A 26946-nucleotide genomic window follows, 5' to 3' on the forward strand; every position below is an offset into this window, starting at 1 on the left:
CGGATCGGATACGGAGGTCGCGAACGGACAGAATACCGGAGAACCCCGCAATAATGTGCTGTGTTTTGCTGGAAACGGTTCGCGTACAGTCCGCATACGATTCCTATCTCAACCGCACGCGAACGCGGAGAGTCCGTAACGGGTCCGTTCGCATTTTACCTGTGTAAGTGGGAAAACTCCCATAACCAAACCGAGCGGGCGAAAACGGGCCAACGACGGGTCAACGACAGACAGATTTTCGGCCTACAGCATTATTGCCCGGCCCGCCGACCGCACGGTTATCGGTCCGTTTTCAAACCTGAACCCTTCTGACCTTCTGGAACATTTTGAATCCTGCTCTATCCCTCTCCGACCCTTGTTATCCATCAAGGTACCCGTTTCTAATCTCCTTTTTGTACCCTCCCGAGGGACCACTCATACTACAAAACTGACCAGCACAGCCTGACACTGATAAATAAAATTTAAAATTCAAAAATAATTTTTCAAAGGTTTTGAGGTCATCAAATTTAATTAATATTTGACAAGGGCTCCATGGGGGGGGGGGGGGGGCAAAATTATAATTAGGAGGGTGGTGGAAACAAAATGAAACAATTGGGGTCTTGTTCTGTTAGCACGCACTTTTAGAATTAAAAATGAGATAGATTTTCAATGAATCATCAGAATTTCGAATTCGACATTTTAGGTTCGGAGATTCTGAGGTTCTGAAATTCTGAAAACCTGAAATTCTGCAATCCTAAATTCTGATTCTGGAAATCGAATTCTGAGATTCTGAGATACTGAGATTCTGAGATTCCGAGATTCTGAGATACTGATTGTGAGATTCTGAAATCCTAAATTCTGATTCTGGAAATCAAATACTGAATTCTGAGATTCTGAAATTCTGAGATTCTGAGATTCTGAGATTCTGAAATTCTGAGATTCTGAGATTCTGAGATTCTGAAATCCTAAATTCTGATTCTGGAAATCAAATACTGAGATTCTGAGATTCTGAAATTCTGAGATTCTGAGATTCTGAGATTCTGAAATTCTGAGATTCTGAGATTCTGAGATTCTGAAATTCTGAGATTCTGAAATTCTGAGATTCTGAAATTCTGAGATTCTAAGATTCTGAGATTCTGAGATTCTGAAATTCTGAGATTCTGAGATTCTGAAATTCTGAGATTCTGAAATTCTGAGATTCTGAAATTCTGAGATTCTGAGATTCTGAGGTTCTGAGATTCTGAGATTCTGAGATTCTGAGATTCTGAGATTCTGAGATTTTGAGATTCTGAGATCCTGAGATCCTGAGATTCTGAAATTCTGAGATTCTGAAATTCTGAGATTCTGAGATTCTGAGGTTCTGAGATTCTGAGATTCTGAGATTCTGAGATTCTGAAAACCTGAAATTCTGCAATCCTAAATTCTGATTCTGGAAATCGAATTCTGAGATTCTGAGATACTGAGATTCTGAGATTCCGAGATTCTGAGATTCTGATTGTGAGATTCTGAAATCCTAAATTCTGATTCTGGAAATCAAATACTGAGATTCTGAGATTCTGAAATTCTGAGATTCTGAGATTCTGAGATTCTGAAATTCTGAGATTCTGAGATTCTGAGATTCTGAAATTCTGAGATTCTGAAATTCTGAGATTCTGAAATTCTGAGATTCTAAGATTCTGAGATTCTGAGATTCTGAAATTCTGAGATTCTGAGATTCTGAGATTCTGAAATTCTGAGATTCTGAAATTCTGAGATTCTGAAATTCTGAGATTCTGAGATTCTGAGGTTCTGAGATTCTGAGATTCTGAGATTCTGAGATTCTGAGATTCTGAGATTTTGAGATTCTGAGATTCTGAGATCCTGAGATTCTGAAATTCTGAGATTCTGAAATTCTGAGATTCTGAGATTCTGAGGTTCTGAGATTCTGAGATTCTGAGATTATGAGATTCTGAGATTCTGAGATTCTGAGATTCTGAGATTCTGAGATTGTGAAATTCTGAGATTATGAGATTATGATTGTGAGATTCTGAAATCCTAAATTCTCTGAAATTCTGCAATCCTAAATTCTGATTCTGGAAATCGAATTCTGAGATTCTGAGATACTGAGATTCTGAGATTCCGAGATTCTGAGATTCTGATTGTGAGATTCTGAAATCCTAAATTCTGATTCTGGAAATCAAATACTGAGATTCTGAGATTCTGAAATTCTGAGATTCTGAGATTCTGAGATTCTGAAATTCTGAGATTCTGAGATTCTGAGATTCTGAAATTCTGAGATTCTGAGATTCTGAGATTCTGAGATTCTGAGGTTCTGAGATTCTGAGATTCTGAGATTCTGAGATTCTGAGATTCTGAAATTCTGAGATTCTGAGATTCTGAGATTCTGAGATTCTGAGATTATGAGATTCTGAGATTCTGAGATTCTGAGATTCTGAGATTATGAGATTCTGAGATTCTGAGATTCTGAGATTCTGAGATTCTGAGATTGTGAAATTCTGAGATTATGAGATTATGAGATTGTGAGATTCTGAGATTTCTAATTGTGAGATTCTGAAATCCTAAATTCTGATTCTGGAAATCAAATACTGAGATTCTGAAATTCTGAAATTCTGAGATTCTGAGATTCTGAGATTCTGAAATTCTGAGATTCTGAGATTCTGAGATTCTGAGATTCTGAGATTCTGAAATTCTGAGATTCTGAAATTTTGAGATTCTGAAATTCTGAGATTCTAAGATTCTGAGATTCTGAGATTCTGAGATTCTGAAATTCTGATTTTGAAATTCTGAAATTCTGATACTTAGATTCTGATTCTCAGATTCTGACTCTCCAATCGTGAAACGGGGATTCTAAGATTCTCAATTTTTGAGATTCAATTGAATTCCACCTTCTCCTAATCCTAGTGCTCGTATGCTTGCTCCTAAATTTAAGATCTACTTTTTCCAGCTCCTACTTTTTTCCCGTTTTCCCACTTTTCCAGATTTCACTTTTTTCTCTCTCACGTCTCTCTAATAGAGAGTCTCTATCAAAACTTATACATTCCATTCATTTTTGCACCTCTCCATCTTTCCATCTGTTGTTCTTTTTTCCCCTGTCTGTCCTCTAGTACATACGCGCCAACACTCTCTTCGCACCCCCTCGCGTTTCCCAATTTTTCATATCATTTTCAGATTTAGAGACAAAAAAGCATGCAAATCCCAACTGCACTCTCTCATTATTCTATACTTTTCCCCTGTTGCCCGTCTCCGCTTTTTCTGGCGACCCGACCGGCGACGACGTTGAGGCTCATCGGGAGCAGTGTGGCGGGCGTCGAGTCGTCTGGGAGGGGCGCCGGACTCTGAGAGAGCACAACAGCCCTATCGATGCTCCAGGCGCGATCGCCCTCTTTTCTCCATGCTTAGTTGTCACGGAGCTTCGGCGCGCCTCCATTTCAGCTTGGGCGACGCTATGTGTCGGGCCTAAAATTATTTTTTATGATTTGAGGAGGCCTAAAAATGCCTAAACCCTTTTGGGAAATGACCTAAATTTTTTTGATCGTTTTCCAGTAAGGTTAGGGTTATGTCCTGGTTAACGTTCACACGTTTTCCGTACAAAAACTGACCAAAAAGGGATGTCCTTCAGACATCGAAAAATAACTGAAAATTAGGAATTTTCAAAAAATTCTGTGAATGAAAATTTTTCAATCTTGATCTGTTTCACACCATCCGAAATTCGCGGAGTTATCGGTCATTTGACAGCCGAGCTCCAGACTCCTGAAAATGATCGAAATCGGCTAACAACACATTTTTGTATGTCTCGTTGGTAGGTAGCTGTTTGGGTCAAGAAATTCTAGGTATCTGGAGGAAACTGTGTCACCTGATCTGAACGTTGAACCGAAAACTCCGAATTCGGAAACTGGACCAAAACAAATTTCGTGCCTAAATACTGTGACCCCCTCTGAAGTAGCTTGTTTCTCAAAACTAGGTTACATTTATATGTTGGGGTTGGAAACTTGTTTAATAGTCAGACAGAAATCTTACTGTAGCTTTGCGGAGCCTAAACACCTGAAATGGGATTTATGCTTCTTCACACTTCAAGATTACATACTAAACTTTTACGTCGTAAAAATTAAATTTACAGATTATACTACTGAATAAATCTACCTCACATAACACAGAATGAATTCACCAGGATCCTCTGTATTCCCAACGTCGACTGATGAAATGCAAAGGATCTTGAAAGCTGCACCATCTATCGAGGACCAGACAAGAAGAAACAATCTGTTAAGGTGAGCAGCAAAGTAGCATTCCTCTACCGTAATTCCATCTTCATAATTTTTGTCTTTCTGACTTTGAAACTCTGAAATAACTTTTTGAGCTACTTATTCGAAAAAAAACAGCTGAGAACATTCTTTTTGCATGTGGGAGGCAAAGTTTTGCATCTGTTTCAAATTCTTGCTCAAAATCAGTTGATTATTTTTTCCAGCTTCTTTTTGACTCATTCTACCTCTAAAAGTGTTTATATTCTTGTCACTTTGTTTATATGTTGACAACTCTCACGGTGAAAGTATCACCTTTATTCTAAACAAAATACAATTAATTCCTCCCATTTTCGAAACGTTTCTGACTTCAAACACTACAGCCTCAAACATGTCTAATCTGAAAGTATATGCATGTAACACTTGCGAAAAAAGTGTGAGAGAACATCAATCCTGCGCTAAGCCCGTAACTCTTTGAACAGAAGATTAGTTGATCTACCTCCCCTTCTGTTGCGCATTTTCTCTTATCTACATACTGCCCCCCCCCCCCTGAGATTAGGATTGGGGATTCTGAAATCGTCTTGCTTTTTGTAGACGTCGTAGCTAGGAGCACTGGGTGTCAGGAACAGTCGAGGGGAATTATGTCTTACTTATCTCCTAGCCTCCACATTGAGCATTACAACTTGAATTAGCCAACTTTAGATATCTGAAAAAGTACGTACAGTAATTTAAAGTTTCAGAAATTATAAACCAAGTCTTAAGCAATTTTTTCTAGATAAAGAATACGAGACAGGAGACTTTTCGGAGTTTTTTTGGGGTTACTGTATGCATTTGAACGTGATGTAAAGTGAGCTGCGTCCACACACCGCGTGGCCATTGTGTCTTTTGCAAATACGACATCGGATGGCCGCGCAGGTTAAGCCATTGTAGCTTTGCTGGAAGCTACAAAATACACCGTTCCTCGCTCAAAATTCTAACTTTTAAATGTATCAGTTTCCACAAAACGTAAAACCCCGAAATTAATGTCATAATCCCTATATTAATCCGGCCTTTTCATAGTGGTGGCCATTTTGATCTCATTTTTGCAACACATTTAGTTTCCGTAACACCTGGTTGAAGGGTCCAAGAAAATAGAACAATAAAAACTATTCTTTACGAAAATCACTTACTTTCAGAGTTCCTGAAATGCCTCCCCCTGCAAATGGAACCGATTTGAATGGCTTCCATTATGGACACATGTACATAAGTTGTTTAACGTTATTCACAGACAAAAGATGTGACCGCGTAGCTCTGTTAGTAGAAAAGCGATCAGTCTAGTAAATTGATTTTGCTACAACTATTTTGAAACTAATATTTCAGCCCGAATCCGTCCACATCAACTTTGCCGAATCCTCTACTCCAACATCCCCTCCGACAGCGGACACACCCTCCTCAAGTTTCACCGGTTTCAAAATTCGTGAACCAACTGGACCAAAATCGGTACGGGAACATTGGACCAATAAATCATGGAAATATTCCTCATTGGCCATTGTGAGTACAAAAAAAATCATGACCTAGAGCACATATTTTTTATTTTCCAGAAGAAATGGTACAGTAGTTACTCCGCCAGTTAAAACCATTCTTACTTTAGCTGTTTCTAATTTTGAACAACCACAAGCTTCGATTCCCCCGATAAATGCAAGTGCGCATTTGCTCTTACGGCATATGTGAGTAATATGAAAAAATACATGTTCACCTATGACATAATTTTCATTTCCAGCCTCAATGGTACAGTGACTCCACAAATGACCGCTTCTCAACCGCTCGTTGATCGACAGGCTCAAAAAATTGAACCTCAGTTTTCAAGCTTAGAACTCCCGGAAGTTCCAATTTCCTCTATAAACGGTGGACAAAGAAATGGAAAACATATAAATGGCGCCTTGCCGGGCAACTTGGATTCGCTACTTCCGTTTTTGTGAGTATAAACACAATAAGTGCATCTCTATATTAGACGAATTTCTTTTTCAGAAACAGAAGTACAGCACCTCAAAACTTGGCTTTTTCTGAATTGCTAGCTGCTATTCCTACGCGAAGCTTGGCACCGGAACAGGTGTCAACCTTCGAAATTCCGCCAGTTTTAACTCCCATGAGAAAAAGACGTGGGGCATGGAGCAATGGAGCAATGGTGCAGAAAAATGGAGAACACATTAACGCTATCGACGTTCCAGCAATTAGAAACTCGCCTTATCCACGTCTGTGAGTATAAACACAATAAGTGCATACGTATTACATGAATTTCTTCTCCAGAAACAGTTTGAGAGAGCTTGAACATCTGGCTAATTCGCAACGTCTCGTTGATCAGCAAGCTCAAAGGTTTCAGTCCCAACAGATCCAAAAATTACCACCCGTCGAGGACGAACCACAACAGAAGCCGGACTCAAAAAAAGGACGTCGAGAAAACAAAGAGGACCTCGAAAAAACAAAAGGACGTCAAAAAAACAAGAGGTAAGATTTAAAATTTAACAATTGTGATTTCTGGAATAAATCAGTCTATCATTAAACACTCTTTTTTTCAGAGAAACACCTACAGTTGTGAAAGATTCGCCCAATCACTTTATTGATACATACCCAACTTCCACAGAAGAGATGACTCAGAAAATTGGGTAAGTTTTGAACGATTTTGATAAGAATGTGTAATGGGCCAAAAATCTGAGAATCTTAAAGTTAAAGAGATGCTCAGCTTAAACGTCACGCCTAAAATTATTCTCACAGTTTTAGAAATCATCTGCAGCCTCGTGAGAACCAGCAACAGAGAACCACCCAACAGATATGGTTAGCAGACTGTTCTTAGCATAAAAATATGAAAGAATTTTAGGACCCCTCCATACGACCACAGCGTGCGTGCAAGACAAATAGCGGAGCCATCGCCAGATCCTATTAGTGACCGCTCGATAAACGGGTATTTTTCAATCGCTAGTCTTTTGGAAAGTCAAAAGTAAGTTATTAAGAATTCCGTGAAGAAACTAATGGTTTTTTTTCAAGCGTTAGCGTCAATGGTTCAATTACCCTAGGAACGCCAATCAGGAATTTCGGACTGCCAGCTCAGGTGACCCACGAGTTTCTCAAGATTATCGCTTATGGTCAAAGCGTTCAGAATATGAATGGTCGCCATCAGGTTAATGTACAACAAGAAGATAAGGGATTAGAGGAAAAGGCGGATGAGCAAGTTGAAGACATGGAATGGATGGATGAGGAGGACATGAGGAACTTGAGGATGAAGCGTCACTAGGGCAACAAGCACCAACGCCAATAATGAAACCAATTGCTCGAAAAGTCGCCGAGGATCATGAAAGCCACCAAAACTTTTTATCTTCTATTGGATCAGATCCTTCATATGCATTTGTTAAGTTTGGAGCTACACCGTTCCTTGCAGCGGGATTAGTCCAGCCCTATCAAGCAATTTTCAACTCCTATCCCCACCCAGAAGCTTCTACCTCGACTGAATCCCACGTCGTCAAAAAGTCACAAAATCTAGGAATGCTAATGGTTAATGAAGTACCAACTAATTCAGTCCCCGTTGATGAAGTTCAAAATCAACCAGATTCTATTGAAGCCGTCATTTGTGAAAACTTCATAGCTCCAACACCACCTAATTCGCTAGTCGTAGGTGAAGAATCACATTCTCTTCAAGTTATAAGTTTTGGAAACGGAGCAATTGGTTGTGGAGAGGACGAGCTAGAACAAAATCTAAAAGGAATGACCAAGCTTCTCGGATTCGCTCATCCAGATGCTAAGGACCAAGTTGATCGGATTTCTAATGAGGATGTGAGTGAGGAAGGAGTTACAAGAGGTGTTGTGGAGCATAAGGAACAATCGGCTAGCAGGAATGGTAAGCTCAACATTCAAAGAGGATTTTGAGAAGTGTGAAATTTCAGATCAATCTTCGGAGGCATTGAATGCCCTTGCTCAAGAAATGGACCCTCAAGATATTGAAGATCCTGCTGACTTCTTCTACGCTTTACCAAAAAGAATGACAGACGATTCGGTAGAAGAGGCCTTGGGACAAGAGAATGCACAAAGAGAAGGCGTCAGCGCTCGAGAAGAAGCTGTTATGGTACCAGAACCAGTGGAGGAAGCTAAGAAGGAAGGAGATGGATATTTCCAGATGGACGATGGGGTACCAGAATCAGAAGAGCGGGTCCTAGTTGATGATGTAGAGATGGATGATGTGATGGAAGGTAAGATAATAAGAATAGATCGTGTTAAAAACAAAAATCGATTTTCAGAAGTGAAACCAGAAGCACAAGAACAGGAAGAGGAAGCTGTCGAAAACAGAATGGAGGAAATGTAAGTTCTAGGCTTCCACATGACATGGGGAAATTCAATAATGAATGAGATTTGAGGAGAATGAGCAAGAGCGTACAGCCTAGAATTGAATATACCAGAAAAGCACATGACAATATGAAAGAGGAGGGGTGAGAGAGGAGGATAGTGTATGTGTGAGAGTGTCATATGAGTGGGCGTGTTCTGTTTATACATGGTGGACAGGGGGCAGGTGTTTGGAGGTGTCTCTCGGGATTTACTAGTCAGATCGACGACGAGATTGTTATGCAGAGGACTGGTGGTAGGACGCTTGCAAATGCGCTCTATTGAATCAAAGGGATTGCGAAATTTCCATTGGAATGGAATTTTAGGATATGGACCATATTTTATATAAAAGGTGGCGAGTCACCAAAAACCAATTTTCCTCGATATTTAGCCAGAAGAAGCCCTTTTGGGTGTTGAACTCGTGAGCGAAATACATACGAAATACATAGTGGCGAGCATTAGTGAGTGTCACTCTATATTTTTGTTCCTAACTTTGCTCAAACTTGTCCAATAATCGAAAACTTTTTTGTTAAAAGTGGCTGGATTTCCAACAAAACGTTGTATAAGTTTTTTGAAACTCAACCAGTTTTTGTGTCTTCTGAATCAAGATTGGCTTTGGGATGAAAAATGTTTGTTCATGGAGCTCTTGCTCAAAGCTATAAGTTAGAAGGGATTTCTATGGCAATTTTTCTATTTTTGAACCTTGATTTTTCAGGGTCATCCACAACTCGCCAATAGCCACAATCGTCATCAGAGACTCAACTGTTATTTTGACCTTTAATGGCATCGAGCAATTGGAAGTGCCTGCTCTGGATTTTGGAGCTATCCTCCAACGATTGAGACAAGTCGAAGTAATCGAAGAGTTTGTCTTTATGTGCGATGGTCATCTTTGCCAGCTAGCCGACTCCATCACAAATACCATCGTCGATAGCTTGCAGAATGAAGGATCTCAGATTCCCGCCGCCCGGTTCGTCTACAAATGCTCCAGCACAGGTGCCGTGCTGTTCATGGAGCTCTTGAAGAAGTTCAACCCCCAAGTTTTGAAGTCAGTGAAAGTGGAGAATGAGAAGTTCCCGGGTGTATTCATCTGCGACCTCCAAGATCTGGAACAATGGAAGAATCTGGAAGCCCTTGAGATTGTCCCTATGGTGCCGGCAGATGCCAACGAAGATTATTTTTTGGCTATGGACGACTTCAAAGTAACTCTCAGCTCTGCAAGCAATTATGAGATTATTAGTTTGGAAACAGTGGGTTTGAATATATGTAATACACGTCAAGTAAATATTTTCCAGAAGTTCAAGAACAAAGAGCCAAAGATAGATGTGCTTCCAAGATTTGATATTAAGACTATTGCGCCGTCCAAGATCAAGAAATTTGCCGATCAAAACGGGTTGAAGGTCAAAATGCAAAACGGGATATTGATGTTCACCAGACCCACACGGGTTCCCGAACAACTAGCTGTTTTTCGATTTGAGCCTAACCGCCTTCGAGGGAAATATGCCCCAAGGGATGTTGTTGATAAGGCTGATGATTTATCCATCTTTTTCGATTAGATTCTGTTTTTTTTGTTACTTTTTTCAGCTGTAGAACACTTTGTTCTGTTTTTTTTACGGGTTCTTTCAATTTTTACGATCTTTGTTTTCTTTTTTGTTCTTTAGATTGCTCATTTTATTTTTGTTTTGTATACGGGTTTTTGAAATTCAAACAGGTAAAAATGTTTTTTTACAAAGTTTTTATTTTTACAAAAAACTAGATCACTACTCGATTTTCTCTACTTTCAAGCATTTCACACATTTTCGGTAGATGCACCATACCACAGCTGCTACTATGACGGCTATCGTAGTGTAGAACAGTGCGAAAACGGCATAAATATCCAGGAAATGCCTTTGGAAGTAGTTCAAATGACGTCCGTGAGGTTCCATAGCCGGGAAGGGGCCATGTCTGGAAAAAAAAACAGGGTTTTTGTGTGAGAGATGCAAAAGACCCCAACTTTGACCCAATTTATCTCATTATTTGTCAAAGATATTGAAAAGTTGTCAACTGACAAAATGTTTTTGATATTATGATAAGCATTTTATCAGTGATAAATAGGGTTAAAGAGATAAATAGGGTTAAAGCTAGAAGTGTGTGGATCGTCTCGGACCGACTGGGGACTCGGTTGAAATTTGAAGCCACGCTGCCAGGTTTGAGCTCAATTATCTCATTTCCTGTGAAAGATATCAAAAATATGTCAACTGGTAAAATGTTTGTGATATATGATAAACAAATTATCAGCTGATTTCCTTTTGATAGCTTGATAAAGAACCGACATAATTGAGCTCAAATATGAAATGTCGTTTAACAGTACTGACCATAAATCTATCCCCTTTTGGTTTTTGGAGAAAACACTTTTTTTGAAAAGTTTCATTTTCTGTCTTGAAAAGGAATTCAATATTTTAACGGTTCTGGGTCGGTTAAGACATTTCCAGGTTACGGAATAACTACCCAGGTACCTCGAGGGCCTCTAGCGGCTTCAAGTATATGAAAATTGCTCAAGAACCAACTCACTTTCCCACAAACTCCGTATACTTGATCACATTATCTTTTGGGCTATACGGCTGCGTCGCCAAAACATCAGCCAGCTTTCTTGCATTCCTCGTATAACTCTCCTCGTACAAAATATCGTTAAACGCCTTCTGGGTCTTTCTGAAGTTTTCCATGTCATTCTTGTTCAAATGTATGACTCCTTGGTGTCGGGCGAGCATATTTGCATTTCGAATTTGATCCGCAAAAATTGGAATCATAATTGTTGGTTTTCCACTGTAAGCAAGTTCTAGAGCACTTCCGACTCCTCCATGGCTCACGAAAGCAGAGAGTCGTGGATCATTGAGAAGCGCTGTTTGAGGAACCCATTTTGAAAAATGAAGATTTGAAAGCCCTGAAGCAAAGGCGACGTCGTCTGATTCATATTTCCAAATGAATGTCACATTTGGCATGGATCGAACTGTTTCGAGGAGTCCGTTTCTCCATTCCTTTGGCATGTACATACTTTTGATCATTGAGCCAAAAGAGATAAGAATAGTATGAGGTCGCTGTTCCAGAATTTTCTCCCAATCTTCGGATAGCTTTTGTTCTTTGATCCATTTTTGATTCATTGTGATGCCTCCGATCGGAATGGTTTTTTGGAGGACTTGGCGTGGAAAATCCAGGAATGAGTTAGAATTAACGAAGAATAGAGACGCAGAGGGTAGAAGTTCCCTCCAGTCTGGCAGGGTTTTTCCGGATAATTCACGATACGCTTCCATTTCTCCTTCATACATGTCCTCTTGGGCCATGTTTACTTCCTGGAAATTTGGATGTTTAGAGGTTTTGAGATTATGGGAATCTCGGATTCTCAGATTTTTAAATTTGAAATTTCAGAAGTAGAGAAATTTCAAAAATTCAGGAATCCAAAAATTCTTGAATTTGGAAATTCTAATATTCCAATTCTGAGTTACTAGGATTTTCAAATTCTTAAAATTTCGGACTCTCTGATTCATGGATTCTTGGATTCTGAGATTCTGAGATTCTGAGATCCTGAGATTCTCAGATTCTCTGATTCTCTGATTCTCTGATTCTCAGATTCTCAGATTCTAAGATTCTAAGATTCTGAGATTCTGAGATTCTCAGATTCTGAGATACTGAAATTCAGACATTTAGAGATTCTGAGATTCTGAGATTCTGAGATTCTGAGATTCTGAGATTCTGAGATTCTGAGATTCTGAGATTCTGACAATTTTAGATTCTGATATTCAGACATTCAGAAATTCAGAAACTCTAAAAAGTCAGAAATTTAATAGAAATTCAGAAGTTACTCATAAATTCTAAAATTCGATTCTGAAACTCTTAGATTGCAAAATTCAAATTTCAACCTACCTTATTTACCATCCAATTTTCATATCTCTCCCACATGGTCATTTTCTCTCCAAACGATCCAAACGCACCAGGAGTAGAACTATAATCCAACTCTTCTCCAGTATACGGTAGGACCACATCGAAAAACGTAAACGAAGAAGCCAGAACCGTTTTCTCAATTCCCAACGCTTTCATATATCCAAGTCCACAAACGGAAATTGGCTCCAGAATCGCGACATCGAAGTTCTTGGCCTTCATTTGCTCAAAAACATCGCGTTGACTGTGAAAATGTCGGCAAGCGAACTTCATAGCAATATTGAACCATGTAGTGCTCTGAAAAATTAAAAAAAATGAAACTTTGAATTGTTGAACATCTCCCGAATACCGATCTCGCATTTGACGAGTCCATGTGTGCTTTCCAAAACGCTTTCAAATTCTCGTCATTGTTAATATCACCACTTTGTTGGGATAAGGTTTCTGGGCCGGCCTGAAAAAAACACCATACAAAATCCAAATGTATACCTTACCTCCACAACAACCACATCCTTAGTCAATTTGACTCCATTCACACACTCGTCTCGTTTTCCAATCATCACCACTGGCACCAGAAATGTCTGAAAATCATAGATTCTAGATCGAAATACTTCATATATTCATAAAAATTATTTAATTTTTTTTTCGAATTTATGAATTTAGAATATTTTTTTACAATTTTTTAAATTTCTTATAGCCTGGGAATTAAAAAAACCGAGAGTCATCAAGCATTTCCAATTCAAAACTTCAAAATTTCATGAATTCAAAAATTCGAATTGTACTCTCTTTAAGAAATTCGACTTTTTGAAAAATATGGTTGAAATCTGAAAAAAATCAAAAATAATTTTATTGTGTTTGGCTAAAAAAAATTCCGAATTTTGAGAAAAAAAGTTTAGGGTCCAAATAACTCACCACATTATGTCCCTTCTCTGTCAAAGTGTCCGCGATTTTTCCCAAAAAATTACTATGACTTCCAGCGAAAGCTGGAGAATAAACCAAAATGTTTAGCGAAGATACAGCAATAGGAAAAATGAACAATATAGAAAAAATGTGTTGTAGAGAAATCATTTTTTGTAAGACAAAATGAAATAAAGGTAAGAAAATAAAATGTACTCTGTATTTTTTACTTTTTTCGTCTGATTCTCTTATCTCTATTTATATAGACAGCGGAATTACACAACGTTTGGCAACGAGACGGACAACGGCGGGGAGACCCTCCTTTTTGTGATCATAAACCACAAAAAATTTCACATGTGTGAGAGAGAAGAAGATGGTAGAGAAATAGACGATGAAAGAAAAATAAGCTTTCTGTGGGTCTGTGTATCCGGATGTCCCAAATTTTGAGATTCAGAGGTTCTGAAATTTAAAGATGCTGAGATTCTATAATCCCGGAATTCTGAAAATTTACAATTTTGAGTTTTTGAGATTTTGAGATTCGGGAAGTCTAAGGTTCTAAAGTTCTAAAATTCTGAGATTTTGAGATGCTGTGTTTCTGAAGTTCTGAGATTCCAAGATTTTGATTCTGATATTTTGTAATTTTAAAATTACAGAGATTCTGAAATTCTGAGATGATGAGATTCTGAAATTCTGAAATTTTGAAATTCTGAGATATGGAAAACCGAATTTTTCCATTCCAAAACTTATTCAATTCCCCACGAACGAGATATAATCCAAATTAGATCTCAATCCTTGTTGTGCCTTTTTCCACTGGATACAAAAAGGGATTAACCAACCAGGTACGGATTAGTCTACAAACCACCTGCACTCATTAGGAAGCAGGGGAAAAAGGAAACAATTGGAAATTGGAAGAAGGGACCTTATGGGGTGGTTAGGCTGAGATGACAGGCTTGATTTCAAATCCCGGGCCCGACCCGGCCCGGACCGCGGGTCATTTTCCAACATAGATGGGACCCGGAGTAGCATGTTGGCCAATGAATGGTAATGGTTCGACATTTTTTTCAATTCCCAGTTTTCGAAAACAATGCTTACCTAAATGTGATGCCTCTCACCAAAACACATTATTATCTTCTCGCCATATTCGTATCCAAGGTGCCTCACCTTCCCTGTGATTATATGCTCACCTCGTTTGGCTCTCTTTCTCTTATATTCCCTCAATTCCAATTCTGCTCATATTATTTCCCACATTTTCCATTTGGACACTTTACTTTTGCCGTCTCTTCTTCCTTCTGTTATAATGAGCAATAAGTAAGTTGTCTATTCTATTCCATTTTTTCAAAATCTCCAAATTTTCCAGCCGATGTACTCTCAACATCCACATTAACAAAAATGCGCGCAACGCCAATATTTCAATCACTAAACCCGACGATTCAAGGACCCATCAAACGCTAACACCTCTTAATCAAACCCACGAGCATATTTTCAATTTGCTGAATTCTGAAAAAATCATCCACAATCTCGAATTTCATCTCAAATGCGACCCGGACACTATCGTAAAGTCTGTGGTTCAAGAAGTGCAGGAACGACGAAAAAATAATTCGGAATTCGGTTTGAACATCAAATCATTAGAATGGAAATGCGAAACTGAGAATAGTGCTCAGGCTCTTTACAAACTTCTCAAAGTGCTTCGTTTGGAATGTTTGTCCCGGTTGGTGGTGGATGTGGACCAAATTGGTTCAGTGGAATTGATGGATTTGGCGCAGGTAAAAAATTTTGAGTTGATTTTTTTTTTGCAATTTCTTACGGATGTTTTTGCAGTGTCAATTTTTCTCAGTTACAGAATCTCACTAAAAATTGATTTTTTTATAACGAGGGACCTGGTCATATATTCTTTTAGTCTTTAAATTTTCGATTTTCTCGGCTGGCCAAATTTTATGATCTGTAACTTTTTTTCATAGACAACTTACATTTTTGAAATTTTTGAAAAAATTCGGCCATGCCCGAAACATCCAAAATTTTTGGTAGTGAACTGGGAACCATAAAGCTCAGGTCAGGACACAAAAAATAAGGTCGTAACCTAGATACTAATAATCCTAAAAATCATAAAAATTAGGTCATGGCCTAGAAAATCCATAAATTTAAGTAACGACCTAGAAACCCCAAAATCTAGGTCATGACATAGGAAATCCAAATAACTAGCACTAACTAGAAAATCCAAATGATAGGATCCTGACTTAAAATTCAAAAAAAAAGTCATGACCTAGAATACCCGAAAATTCAGATCATGACCTAGAAACTCTGAAAAATTAGGTCATGACCTAGAAAACCCTAAGTTTAGGCCTTGGCCTAGAAACCCCAACATTTAGGTCGTGACCTAGAAAAATTCAAAAAATTAAGTCATGATCCTGAAAATCCTAAAAATCATTAAAATCATTAAAATTAGGTCATGGCCTAGAAACCCTGAAAAATTAGGTCATGACCTAGAAAACCACAAAACTCAGATCATGACCTAAAAAACCCAAAAATTAGGTTTTGGTCTAGAAACCCCAACATTTAGGTCGTGACCTAGAAAAATTCAAAAAAATAAGTCATGACATAGAAAATCCAAAAAATGAGGTCGTGACCTCGAAAACCCGAAAAATTAGGTCATGAGCTGGAACTACAATAAATAAGGTCATAACCTAGATCCTAAAAATCCTAAAATTCATGAAATCATACAAATTAGGTCATGGCTTAGAAAATCCATAAATTTAAGTAACAACCTAGAAACCCCAAAAAACTAGCACTAACTAGAAAATCCGAATAATTAGATCCTGACGTAAAATTCAAAAAACAAGGTCATGCCCTAGAAACTCCAAAAATGTAGGTCTTGTCTTAGAAATGCAAAAATTCAGACCATGTCCTAGAAGCTTGGAATTCAGGTCATATCCTAGAAAATTTATAAAACCAAAGAGAATCTAGTAAAGTCATTTTCAGCTCATCTTCTCCAAAATGAGCGCTTTCAACACATCCTCCAAAACTCCCAGCATTGAAATAAAGACATCATCTAACTTGGACCTTACGGATTGGGGTAAAACGTGTGTTGGCCGAGTCAAAGAGTCGGACCTCCGGAAGTATATAGTTGTGGCGAATAGTTCAAAAAAATTGGTGTGGAAACTGGAGAAGAATCGAATGAGCGGGAAAATGGTCGATGTGAAGGATCTCGTTCTGATTGATCGAATTTTTTAGTGATTCTTTGAAGTTGTAATTTTTAAAAGTTTACTATAAAACTTATTTTTTCTGATACTTTTGATCTTAGGTTTGAATAGCAGAAAATTGAATATTATTTATAAAGCTGAAAACCTTTAATAAATGAGCCCCAGCTTTGACCCCGTTTTTCTCGCTTCCTGTGAAAGATATCAATAAGATGCCCCGAGATTCTATCTACAACTTGCTCCCAACTCTTCCAGGAATCGAAATCATAGTGTCTCGTTCATATTCCGGCAAACTTTTCGGAGTTCCCAAATGCTTTTTGAAAAACTTGATATGATTCTCCCATGCCGTTCCCTACACTTTTCCGTGTGTACTTGTCTCTCCGCCGAAGCCCAAATTGACATTTACAAATTTGTTGAATCCAAAATTGTGGTGTGGATTGTACGGAATAACCGTCACGTGACCAGAATTCACGAATTCAATCTGAATAGTTCGATGAAGCGCGTTTGCTAACGAATGAGATCTTACTTCAACTTTATGCTCTGTTTTGAGAAGACTGTCTCGAATATAAGCCCCATTTGTTACACCATCAACAAGCCAATCGTCTATTGAGGACTGAAAAAATGCGTTTAGTTTTTTTTACAAATTGAAAAACTCACCAACACTCTGAAAGGGATATTTGTTGATATGTTTTCCCATTTGATGCTAGTTTCCGGTCTCAACCTTCCTATTAGATCAGAAAATATTGCTTTATTTTTGAGAACACCATTTTCCGTAATTGTCAACGACCTATCCATAGTTTCACACTCGATCGGTTTCCCATTTTCTCTCATTTAATCTTTCTCACTATAAAACGCTCCTGGACCATTTGTAGTTGCCACTACTTTAAGCTCTGGGTGCTTGGTAGCCAAATGATGAGCAATAAGTCCTGCAAATGAAATCCCATAAAGACCAATATTGTCGGAACAGTAGGGAAGAGATTGAACGTATTTTATATGCTTCTGAAAATACAGATTTCAAAAGTTTCAGCTCATAAGGTAGCAGTTACTGATAAATATTCAATATCAACGTCTTCGAGCGTTTTCGGAAGTCTAGGCTCATCTAACATCGGGAAACAAAAGCTCAAAAATCCTTCCGATGCAGAAAGCGGTGCGTGAGTTTTACAAAGTCTTCCATCTACAACCGGAGTGTCAATAATACATGGAAAGGGTCCAGGACCGGGTGGTTTATAGATAACACCCCAGATTCCACCTTGCTTTACTTCGATTTCAGCTACCAATGGATGATGCCATCGCTTTTTGAGATTGACTTCGTCTAGGAGTTCTTCGGATTCTGAGAACAATCTGAAACGCTTTTTTTTTTGGTTTTTTGTTTTATTTACACTTTGGTCGGTAGCTGGCGACTGCGTTGCTCATACTTCACATTAGAGCAGTCAAATCAACCTCAATGAATAGTAAAACGGTTCCGCTTCATAATTCTTAACCATATCCCCATATGAAACATCATCGGTTCTTTCTACAGTCATGAATAGTCCCATTGGGTCAGGTTCTACAACAAAAACGAGATTAGAGCTTCTTCCAAGAACTCAGGTACCTATATATGTCCCTCTGATTGGCTTGGCAGTTGACAATTCAATGTTTCCATGATCATCAGACTTTAGAATACAGTATGAGCGTAGTATTCCATTTGACGAGTGTAGTCTGAAATTTTTTTTCATGAATCTGGGAAATAGTTTAAAAAAAAACTGACCTCAATTCAAATTTATAGTTCAAGAATGGTGTCAATCCTGAAGCTGAAATTTTCTACCTTATCCACGTGGAGCATTCTGAATAGGACAGTCACAGTGAAAATAAATGCACCTATGTTGTCTAATCATGAAGATTCTTATCAGTTGACCGTTAGGAGATAGTAAGGTTTTTAATGTTTTCATCAATTTTTAGACTAGACTTTAGGAAACTGAAAAAAGATAAAGTTATCCTCAGTTTCACACTCTGCCAGTCTTGTGTTAGGTGCTTCTGGAGGTCTTCATTGTGCCGTTTCAACTAGAAAACTACTTACTCTATTCAGCTGGAGCATTTCGGGTTTGGAGTGTGTTGTAAAACAAGGAATTAAAATTCAAGAATGCAACAATTTTCTTATCAGTGGTTGTAACATTTCAGTAAAATCTAGGTGGGCATCTTTCAGAAATAGACAAGCAGCCAAAAAACTAGGATATTTCAAAAATTCTATAAATGCGAAGTTTTTAACCTAGGTCTACTTTACACCCTCCAAAATTTTCAAAGTGATCCGACACATGAGAGGTTTTCAGGGTACGGAATTTGGGGTGTTAGCTATAAACCACAGAACTTCATATACTGAAAAAAAGGCTGTCGATTGACCAGTTCAGGGTTTTGAAACTTTCTTAGTTTTTTTTTCAATTTTTGGATTTGCAGGCTACATGATAATCTTTATATTCAAAAAATCGAGCATTCTAGAAGTTATGGGACATGTTTTTCAGTTTCTTTTGACCATTTTCAGAAGTCTGGAGCTTTTTTTGAAAATTCCTAGTTTTTAGCTGTTTGCCCATTTCTGTAAGATGCCCATCTAGATTTTATTGAAATGCTACAACCACTGATAAGAAAATTGTTGCATTCTTGAATTTTACTTCCTTGTTGTACAGTACAATACTTTCCAAGCTCAAAATGTTCCAGTTAAATAGATTAAATAGTTTTCTAGTTGAAACGGCACAATGAAGACCTCCAGAAGCACCTAACGCAAGACTGGCAGAGTGTGAAACTGAGGATACCGTAAAAACTGTAATATAGCGCCATGGCTTTTATTTTTTTGAGGGGTGTTCTGGGATGATGCGAGGTAACAAAAATTGGCTTTTTATTTGATTAACAAGGTACCAAAATGAAAAAATGGTACTAAACTTCTAGATTCCACTGCTACTCTGTTGATTAAACATAAAAACTGTGTTTTGCTACCTGTAAGCACCCTTTACGGGTGGCGTTGTATGTATTAGAGGGGGTCTTCTATTACAGATGGCGTTATATTACAGTTTTTACGGTATATCCCTTTTCAGTTTCCTAAAGTCTAGTCAAAAAAAATCGTGAGAACATCAAAAATCATAATCATAATGTCCCCTAACTGTCAACTGATAAGAATTTTTGTGACTAGACACCATAGGTGCATTCATTTTCACGCTGACTGTCCCATTCAGAATGATCCACGTGGATAAGGTGGATAGTTTGTTGACTGAAAAAGTGAAAATTTCAGCTTCAGGATTGACACCATTCTTGAACTATAAGTTTGAGTTAAGGTTAGTTTTTTTTTTAACTATTTCGCAGATTCATGAACCAAAAAAAAATTTCAGGCTACACTCGTCAAATGGAATACTTCGCTCATACTGTATCCTAAAGTCTGATGATCATGGAAAAATTGACCTAACATCTGCCAAGCCAATCAGAGGGACTTATCTAGGTAACTGAGTTTTTGAAAGAAGGTTGAATTTTGTTTTTGTTGTAGAACCTGACCCAATGGGACTATTTATGACTGTAGAAAGAACCGACGATGTTTCATATGGGGATATGATTAAGAATTTCGAAGGAGAGCCGTTTTTCTATTCTTTAAGGTTTGTTACTGCCTGAGCTATGCGGTTGTGAGTTTTGGTTCCGGACAAATAATGTAAAAAAACAAAACTAACGTTTCAGATTGCTCTCAGAATCCGAAGAACTCCTAGACGAAGTCAATCTCAAAAAGCGATGGCATCATCCATTGGTAGCTGAAATCGAAGTAAAGCAAGGTGGAATCTGGGGTGTTATCTATAAACCACCCGGTCCTGGACCCTTTCCATGTATTATTGACACTCCGGTTTTGAGCGGAAGACTTTGTAAAACTCACGCACCGCTTTTTGCATCGGAAGGATTTTTGAGCTTTTGTTTCCCGATGTTCGATGAGCCTGGACTTCCGAAAACGCTCGAAGACGTTAATATTGAATATTTATCAGTAATTTCTTTGTGCTAGAGTTTCCGAAAACTATTTTTCAGAAGCATATAAAATACGTTCAATCACTTCCCTACTGTTCCGACAAAATCGGTCTTTATGGAATTTCATTTGCGGGAACTATTGCTCATCATTTGGCTACCAAGCACCCAGAGCTTAAAGCAGTGGCAACTACAAATGGTCCAGGAGCGTTTTATAGAGAGAAAGGGTATATAAGAGAAAATGGGAGACCGATAGAATGCGAAACTTTGGATTCGTCGTTGACAGTTACTGAAAATGGAGTTGTCAAACAGAAAGCGATATTTTCTGATCTAATAGGAAGGTTGAGACCGGCAACTAGCATCAAATGGAAGAAAATATCGACAAATATTCCTTTCAGAGTATTGGTGAGTATATTCATAGCACATGGCTATCCTGCCGCTTCATACAGTACGGGTCGGTAAGGTATACAAAACGTTTGTTTTTAGTTGATTTTGCCAGTTTTCAAGAGTCTGGAACTCGGCTGTCAAGTTCCCGATTACTTTGAAAATTTTGAAGGGTGTAAAACAAACCAGATCAAAAACTTTTCATTTACAGAATGTTTCGAAAACTCCTAGTTTTCGGCTACTTGCTGATTTTTAAAAGACACCCCTTTTTATCTATTTACTGATTTGTATTTTCACTATTTCATTACAAATATGGTACAAATTGAGTGATTTGTAAAAAATTGGCAAAAAGCTGAAAATCTAGTAATTTAAAAGTTTTGCTGTGAATGCAAAGTTCTCAATCTAAGTCTGTTTACATCTACAAAAGTTTTCAAAGCGATCCATCACTTGACTCCGCAGACTCCTGAAAATGATCAAAATCAACTGAAAAATACGTTTTTGTATATCTTATTGACCGGTACCAAACATGAAATCGGGAATATTATTTTTTCATATCCACCCTTCTTGATTTTAAAAACCAAAAAAATATTACAGTCCTCAATAGACGATTGGCTTGTTGATGGTGTAACGAATGGGACTTATATTCGAGACAATCTTCTCAAAACAGGGCATAAAGTGGAAGTAAGAATCTCATTCATTACCAAACGCGCTTCAGCAGACTATTCAGATTGAATTCGTGAATTCTGGTCACGTGATGGTTATTCCATACATCCCACATCATTATTTTGGGTACAACAAATTCTTAAATGTCAATTTGGCATTTGGTGGAGACACATGTACACATGGAAAAGTGCAAGAAACTGCATGGGAAAAGCATATCCATTTTTTCAAGAATCATTTGGGTGCTACAAAAAAATTGCCGGATTATGAAAGAGAGACAAGAATTTCGATTCCTGGAATAGCTGGGAGCAAATTGTAGAAGATCAGAAGAATAAAAATTAAATGATTTTGGAATTTTAATGAAAATTATTGATTTTTATAAATCCTTTTTTGATTTTTGTTGACCCATAGTTTCCCGAAAAAAGTTGCCACTTTTAAAAAATTGAATCTGAAAATTCAACGAATTATTGAAGCCTAATCATCTGATATACACCGAGGTATTCTTGCTGAAACATTTAGTCTTCCAAAAGGTTGAGTTTTTTTTAAAAATCACCTCTTCTATCCTCCTGAACATTGTGAGTCCCTCTCAAAATTGGAATTCAATATCCACGTATATTCTTCTTCAAAGATCATCCTTATATATAAAACGCTACACCCGTCTGTTGGTCCCGATGTCACTCTGTCCGCTTTTGAAAAACTTGAAAAATAAATATGAATTTACGTGACACTTTGAGAAAAAACAAGGAGCGGAGCGACCAACCAGTGAAAAACTCGGTTAAATCGCGCCGAAGCCGCACCAGCTTGCTGGTTTCACATATTTTTTTTCGAATTTATTGAAAATTCGAGTTTTAAATTAATTGAAAAATCGATCAATGAGAAGTGACAGGAAATTGGTTCTTGAGCGAAGAATTTATCTGTAATAAGAAACAGAAGAAGAGAAAAACAGTGGAAAAAAATACTCTCGAAAAATCGAACTTTACCTCGAAGTGTGGAATTCCCGTTATAAAATTACCTTTTTTGTAATTGTAGACGCTTAGGATTTTGTTGCGATCCCAGGAACCGTACGTTTTCCCTTTCAAAGTTTATGGATTTCAGATAACTTTTGAAATTCAAAAAATCGAGCTTCCTAGAGATAATGGAGCATACAGTACCGGCCAATAAGATATGCGAAAAACATGTTTTTCAGTTGCTTTTGTCCGTTTTCAGGAGTCTGCGGAATGTTGGGTCGCTTTGAAAACTTTTGTAGGTGTAAAACAGGCCTAGATTGAGAACTTTGCATGCATAAAAACTTTAAAACTACGAGTTTTTCAGCTATTTGCCGGTTTTTGAAGGACACCCTTTTTGTACCATTTTTGTATTGAAATGGGGAAAACACAAATCAGTAAATATCAGAAAAACTAAAAGATTTCGAAAAGCTCTGTGAACGCAAAGTTTTCAAGAAATTTTCGAAGCGATCGGAAACTTGAAAACCGAGCTCCAGCTTTTTGAAAATTTTCAAGACGGCCGAAAATCAACTGAAAAACGTTTTTGTACACTGTAAAACCTGTATTAGAAGGGCACCCTTAATAGAAAGGCCCCTCTAATAGAAGGGCCCTACGAGAGGGGCTTGGAAAAATAGAAGGGCCCCCTGTAATAGAAGGACCCCCTCCAAAATGTGTTTTGAAATCAGAAAATTTCCGTACTTTTCCTGTGGAAGATATTCCGGGAACTCCACAATTTAATATAAACGTGTTGAAATTTTATTTTTCGATGGAAATCTTGCTAAATTTTGGTGAAATTGGCAGATTTTCATGAATTTTGAACGAAACTTCGTTGAATTTTTCGATACAAAATTTCGAAAAAACTGACCGGAAAATAGATGGACCCCTCTAGTTGAAGGGCCCTCCGGAGGTACCTTGGAACAATAGAAAGGCCGGCCCTTCTAACACAGGTTTTACGGTATCTTATTGACCGTAACTGTGTTTCGGAATTTCAGATTTCAGTGTTTCTTATTCTCAACAAAATTTTTGATGACATCAACAATCAAGAGACGCAGACAACTAAACTGTGTAAACATTGGAAATTTCCCATTGCCAACTCTTTTTTTTTCTTCCTCTCAATTTTCATACATGGACTTGTTACCTAATCAAGTTTTGTTAAAAATCTTCGAAAATTTCGACTTTAAGAATATGTGAGTATTTTGGCGGGAAATACTTTTAAGAGTAATTTTATAGATTGATACTACGCAAAGTTTGTCGAAGATTTCGAAATTTTATTGACGACCCCAAAAACGTGAAATTTTTGCCGGTTGCCAAATTCTGTGGAATTGATTTTACTGTTCACGAAAATCAAGTTGATTTATCGTTTCATTCAGAAGAAGAAGGATCGGTTTTGATTAAACAAAACTCTTCGGATTCAGCAATTAGAGATTTGGTACAAGTTTTGAGATTTCAAAAGTCGAAATTAACCTATTTTACACTAAATATAAACTCTCTTCAAAAATTATGTGCTATAGAATTTTCTGGAATTTTCAAAATTTATTTAGAATCTGCAAATATTAAAACGGAAAGCGTAACATTTCTGAATTGTGATGAAAACCAAGTTATGTCAATTTTACCGAACCTGAATTCGAAGGACCTGCGGAAAATCTATATTTCCTCCAGTTTCCAACTGGAAATGTCAAAAATTGTGGAGACTATCCAATGGAAAAGTGCCGACGAATTGTATTGGAGACCTCAGGAAATTTCAGTTCATTTGGCCCATTTGGTACATTTCTCAAGGCTCAAAATTTGCTTCAAATCTTTATCAGCCGCAGATTTGAACTTTTTGAAAAATGTGAGTTTTTTTCTCCAAAATTTGGATAAGAATTTTAATATTTCAGATCTACACCAAGTCTTCAAAATTTCTGGAGTTCGATGCCTATTCTAAAAAATTTTTAAGTTCCGAAAAACTCGAAACATTATAGGGACCGCCCAAAATTCAAATAGACGGAAACTGCTGGTTCTCCAAATGCTCGAATCGAAAAAACGTTCTGAGAATTAAATGCCATTTTGGTGAACTGAATTTCATTAATTTCTTCGTTTTTGACAAGTCGGATATCCCTATTGGAACTGTTCTTTTATCATAAACTGTTATCACTATCAGTGTGTGTTTTTTGAAAGTATATCGAAATTTTGTATTCCGGAGTGTCGTAGTATTTTTGAAACTTATTTCTCGGGGTTTTCTGAGCAAAAAACATTCGTATTGTTTTTAGGCCATTTACATAGTGACCTAATTTCCTCAACATGAATTTTCTAGACCATCGAATTTTGTGTCCTAGAAATGGGCCAAAAAAATTAACCTGGTGCATGTTCTAGACCATTTATCATATTGGACTAGCAAAATCGTGTTACGAAAGTTAGGCCATCATGGTGAATGTCCTAGAAAATACCCCCAACGGATTGTGTTACCATTTCTAGGACATAAGTTTGATGGCCTAGAAAGAGCACGTTGAAAATTCGTTCGAACGTAACAAAAATCACACTCTGCTCACTATCAGTCACAAAACCTACAAACCTATCGAAAGTCGATTTTGCTGAAATTGCACTTTCACTGATAACACTTTCTCAAACTTTTGTTTGTTTCTGATTTCTTGTACACACTGACAAGAATGCTCCACGTGGATAAAGTTGATAGTTTTCTGACTGAGAAGTTGAAAATATCAGCTTCAGGGTTGACCCCATTTTCGAACTATAAACTTGAGTTGAGGTAACTCAATTGTATTTTAAAATAGTTAAAAAATGTGTACGGAATTTTCAGATTACACTCGGACAATGGAATTTTACGTTCATACTGTATCTTAAAGTCTGATGAACATGGAAAAATTGATCTACCATCTGCAAAGCCAATCAGAGGGACGTATCTAGGTAACTGACTAAAGTGGTTCATCGTAGTTTTTGTTATATTACTGATTCGTATTAAAATTTTTTGAATCATGAATACAAACTTCAGATGCTGACCCAATGGGATTATTTCTGACATTGGAGAGAACAGATGATGTTCCATTCGGTGATATGGTTAGAAATCCAGATGCAGTACCATTTTTCTATACATTGAGGTTTGTTGTTTGAATTTTTGAACTTTGAATTTTTTATACGTTCAAATTTTGATTCATTCAGACTGCTCTCCGAATCTGAAAAACTTCTTGATGAAGTGAATCTCAAAAAACGATGGCTTCACCCATCTGTGACTGAAATCGAAGTCAAGCAAGATGGGATTTGGGGTTTCATTTTCAAACCACCTGGTCCTGGACCCTTCCCTTGTATCATAGACATTCCGGTACTTTCCGGAAAAATTTTCAAGGTTCATGCTCCACTTTTTGCTGCGGAAGGATTCCTCAGCTTCTGTTTTCCCATGTTTGATGAGCCAGGACTTCCACCAAGAATGCGAGAAGTGGATATAGAATATTTATCGGTGTGTTCCTATTTCCTAAAACTATTATCAACTGTATCACTCAGAAGCACTTCAAGTACGTAGAAAATCTGCCCTACTGCTCTGACAAAATCGGATTTTATGGAATTTCGTTTGCTGGAGCTATTGCTCATCATCTGGCTACCAAGCATCCGGAGATTTCTGCAGTTGCAACTACCAATGGTCCAGAAGCGTTCTATAAAGAAAAAGGGTACATGAGAGAAAATGGGAAAGCGATGGAGTGTGAAACTTTGAATGATTCGTTGTCGACTATGCCAAATGGAGTTCTAAGACAACGGAAATCGTTTCTGGACCTTTTCAGTCGTTTGAAACCGGAGACAAGCATCCAATGGGATCAGATACCCAGACATATTCCGTTTAGGATACTGGTAAGACTTTTCAGTGTACCTTTAGTTCTTTAAAAAGTTTTAAAGGCTGCAATGGACGACTGGATCATTGACGGAATTAGTAACGGATCTCATATCCGAGACTGCTTACTCAAAACTGGACACAAAGTTGAAGTAAGACACTAACTATTCCAAGTACGCTTCATCAATCTTTCCAGGTTGAGTTTGCAAATTCTGGCCACGTGACAGTAGTCCCATATATGCCACACCCTCCATTTGCGTATAACAAATTTGTCAACGTAATTCTGGGATTCGGTGGAGAGACAGCAATACATTCCAAGACTCAAGAAACCGCATGGCTCAATCATATCAAATTTTTCAAAAAACATTTGGGAACCCCAAAACATTTACCGGATTATAAGAGGGATACACATATCGTGATACCTGGGAAAGCCGGAAGCAAGATATAATTTTTTGAAATTTAATAAATGTTGTATGCATCACATTTTTTTCTCAACCTATTCTTGCCAGAGTTTCCTGACTGATAAGAGTTTTTGTGCACAAAATTGATTCCAAAGAGATCAATTTTGTTTGTGGTTTTTTAAA

General features: G+C 37.7%; 8 protein-coding genes across 8 annotated transcripts; 5 read left to right on the top strand and 3 right to left on the bottom strand.

The window, feature by feature from the left end:
* Positions 1-944: 944 nt before the first annotated feature.
* On the bottom strand, positions 945-3707 carry CBG10459 (the record flags this gene model as incomplete). The annotated part of the gene is made up of 4 exons (XM_002635754.1): positions 945-2127; positions 2164-2474; positions 3579-3612; positions 3679-3707. The coding sequence occupies 4 exons, from the start codon at positions 3705-3707 to the stop codon at positions 945-947; spliced, it is 1557 nt and encodes a 518-aa protein (XP_002635800.1).
* A 427-nt stretch (positions 3708-4134) lies between these two features.
* Positions 4135-7482, top strand: CBG26957 (the record flags this gene model as incomplete). Its single annotated transcript, XM_045236799.1, has 10 exons — positions 4135-4244; positions 5390-5530; positions 5574-5744; positions 5795-5920; positions 5974-6168; positions 6222-6449; positions 6501-6698; positions 6770-6856; positions 7069-7188; positions 7236-7482. 10 exons carry the CDS (start codon positions 4135-4137, stop codon positions 7480-7482), a joined length of 1623 nt encoding a protein of 540 aa, XP_045099043.1.
* A 467-nt stretch (positions 7483-7949) lies between these two features.
* Positions 7950-10114, top strand: CBG26956 (the record flags this gene model as incomplete). Its single annotated transcript, XM_045236800.1, has 5 exons — positions 7950-8082; positions 8129-8431; positions 8480-8540; positions 9277-9808; positions 9854-10114. 5 exons carry the CDS (start codon positions 7950-7952, stop codon positions 10112-10114), a joined length of 1290 nt encoding a protein of 429 aa, XP_045099042.1.
* A 204-nt stretch (positions 10115-10318) lies between these two features.
* Positions 10319-13535, bottom strand: Cbr-ugt-28 (the record flags this gene model as incomplete). Its single annotated transcript, XM_045236801.1, has 6 exons — positions 10319-10502; positions 11109-11884; positions 12456-12767; positions 12820-12921; positions 12962-13048; positions 13380-13535. 6 exons carry the CDS (start codon positions 13533-13535, stop codon positions 10319-10321), a joined length of 1617 nt encoding a protein of 538 aa, XP_045094288.1.
* A 1126-nt stretch (positions 13536-14661) lies between these two features.
* CBG26955 lies at positions 14662-16592 on the top strand (the record flags this gene model as incomplete). The annotated part of the gene is made up of 3 exons (XM_045236802.1): positions 14662-14672; positions 14722-15127; positions 16341-16592. The coding sequence occupies 3 exons, from the start codon at positions 14662-14664 to the stop codon at positions 16590-16592; spliced, it is 669 nt and encodes a 222-aa protein (XP_045099041.1).
* Positions 16593-16910: 318 nt separating this feature from the next.
* Positions 16911-18093, bottom strand: CBG10455 (the record flags this gene model as incomplete). Its single annotated transcript, XM_045236803.1, has 6 exons — positions 16911-17039; positions 17085-17171; positions 17216-17222; positions 17412-17557; positions 17605-17899; positions 17999-18093. The coding sequence occupies 6 exons, from the start codon at positions 18091-18093 to the stop codon at positions 16911-16913; spliced, it is 759 nt and encodes a 252-aa protein (XP_045094287.1).
* Positions 18094-19759: 1666 nt separating this feature from the next.
* Positions 19760-21884, top strand: CBG10454 (the record flags this gene model as incomplete). The annotated part of the gene is made up of 7 exons (XM_002635751.1): positions 19760-19857; positions 19912-20018; positions 20064-20169; positions 20249-20543; positions 20585-20926; positions 21500-21586; positions 21621-21884. 7 exons carry the CDS (start codon positions 19760-19762, stop codon positions 21882-21884), a joined length of 1299 nt encoding a protein of 432 aa, XP_002635797.1.
* A 3309-nt stretch (positions 21885-25193) lies between these two features.
* CBG10453 lies at positions 25194-26810 on the top strand (the record flags this gene model as incomplete). Its single annotated transcript, XM_002635750.1, has 7 exons — positions 25194-25291; positions 25343-25449; positions 25535-25640; positions 25702-25996; positions 26041-26382; positions 26428-26514; positions 26559-26810. 7 exons carry the CDS (start codon positions 25194-25196, stop codon positions 26808-26810), a joined length of 1287 nt encoding a protein of 428 aa, XP_002635796.1.
* Positions 26811-26946: the final 136 nt, after the last annotated feature.

This window comes from Caenorhabditis briggsae (assembly GCF_000004555.2).
Source record: "Caenorhabditis briggsae complete genome, chrV, whole genome shotgun sequence".
Taxonomy (NCBI): Eukaryota; Metazoa; Nematoda; class Chromadorea; order Rhabditida; family Rhabditidae; genus Caenorhabditis; species Caenorhabditis briggsae.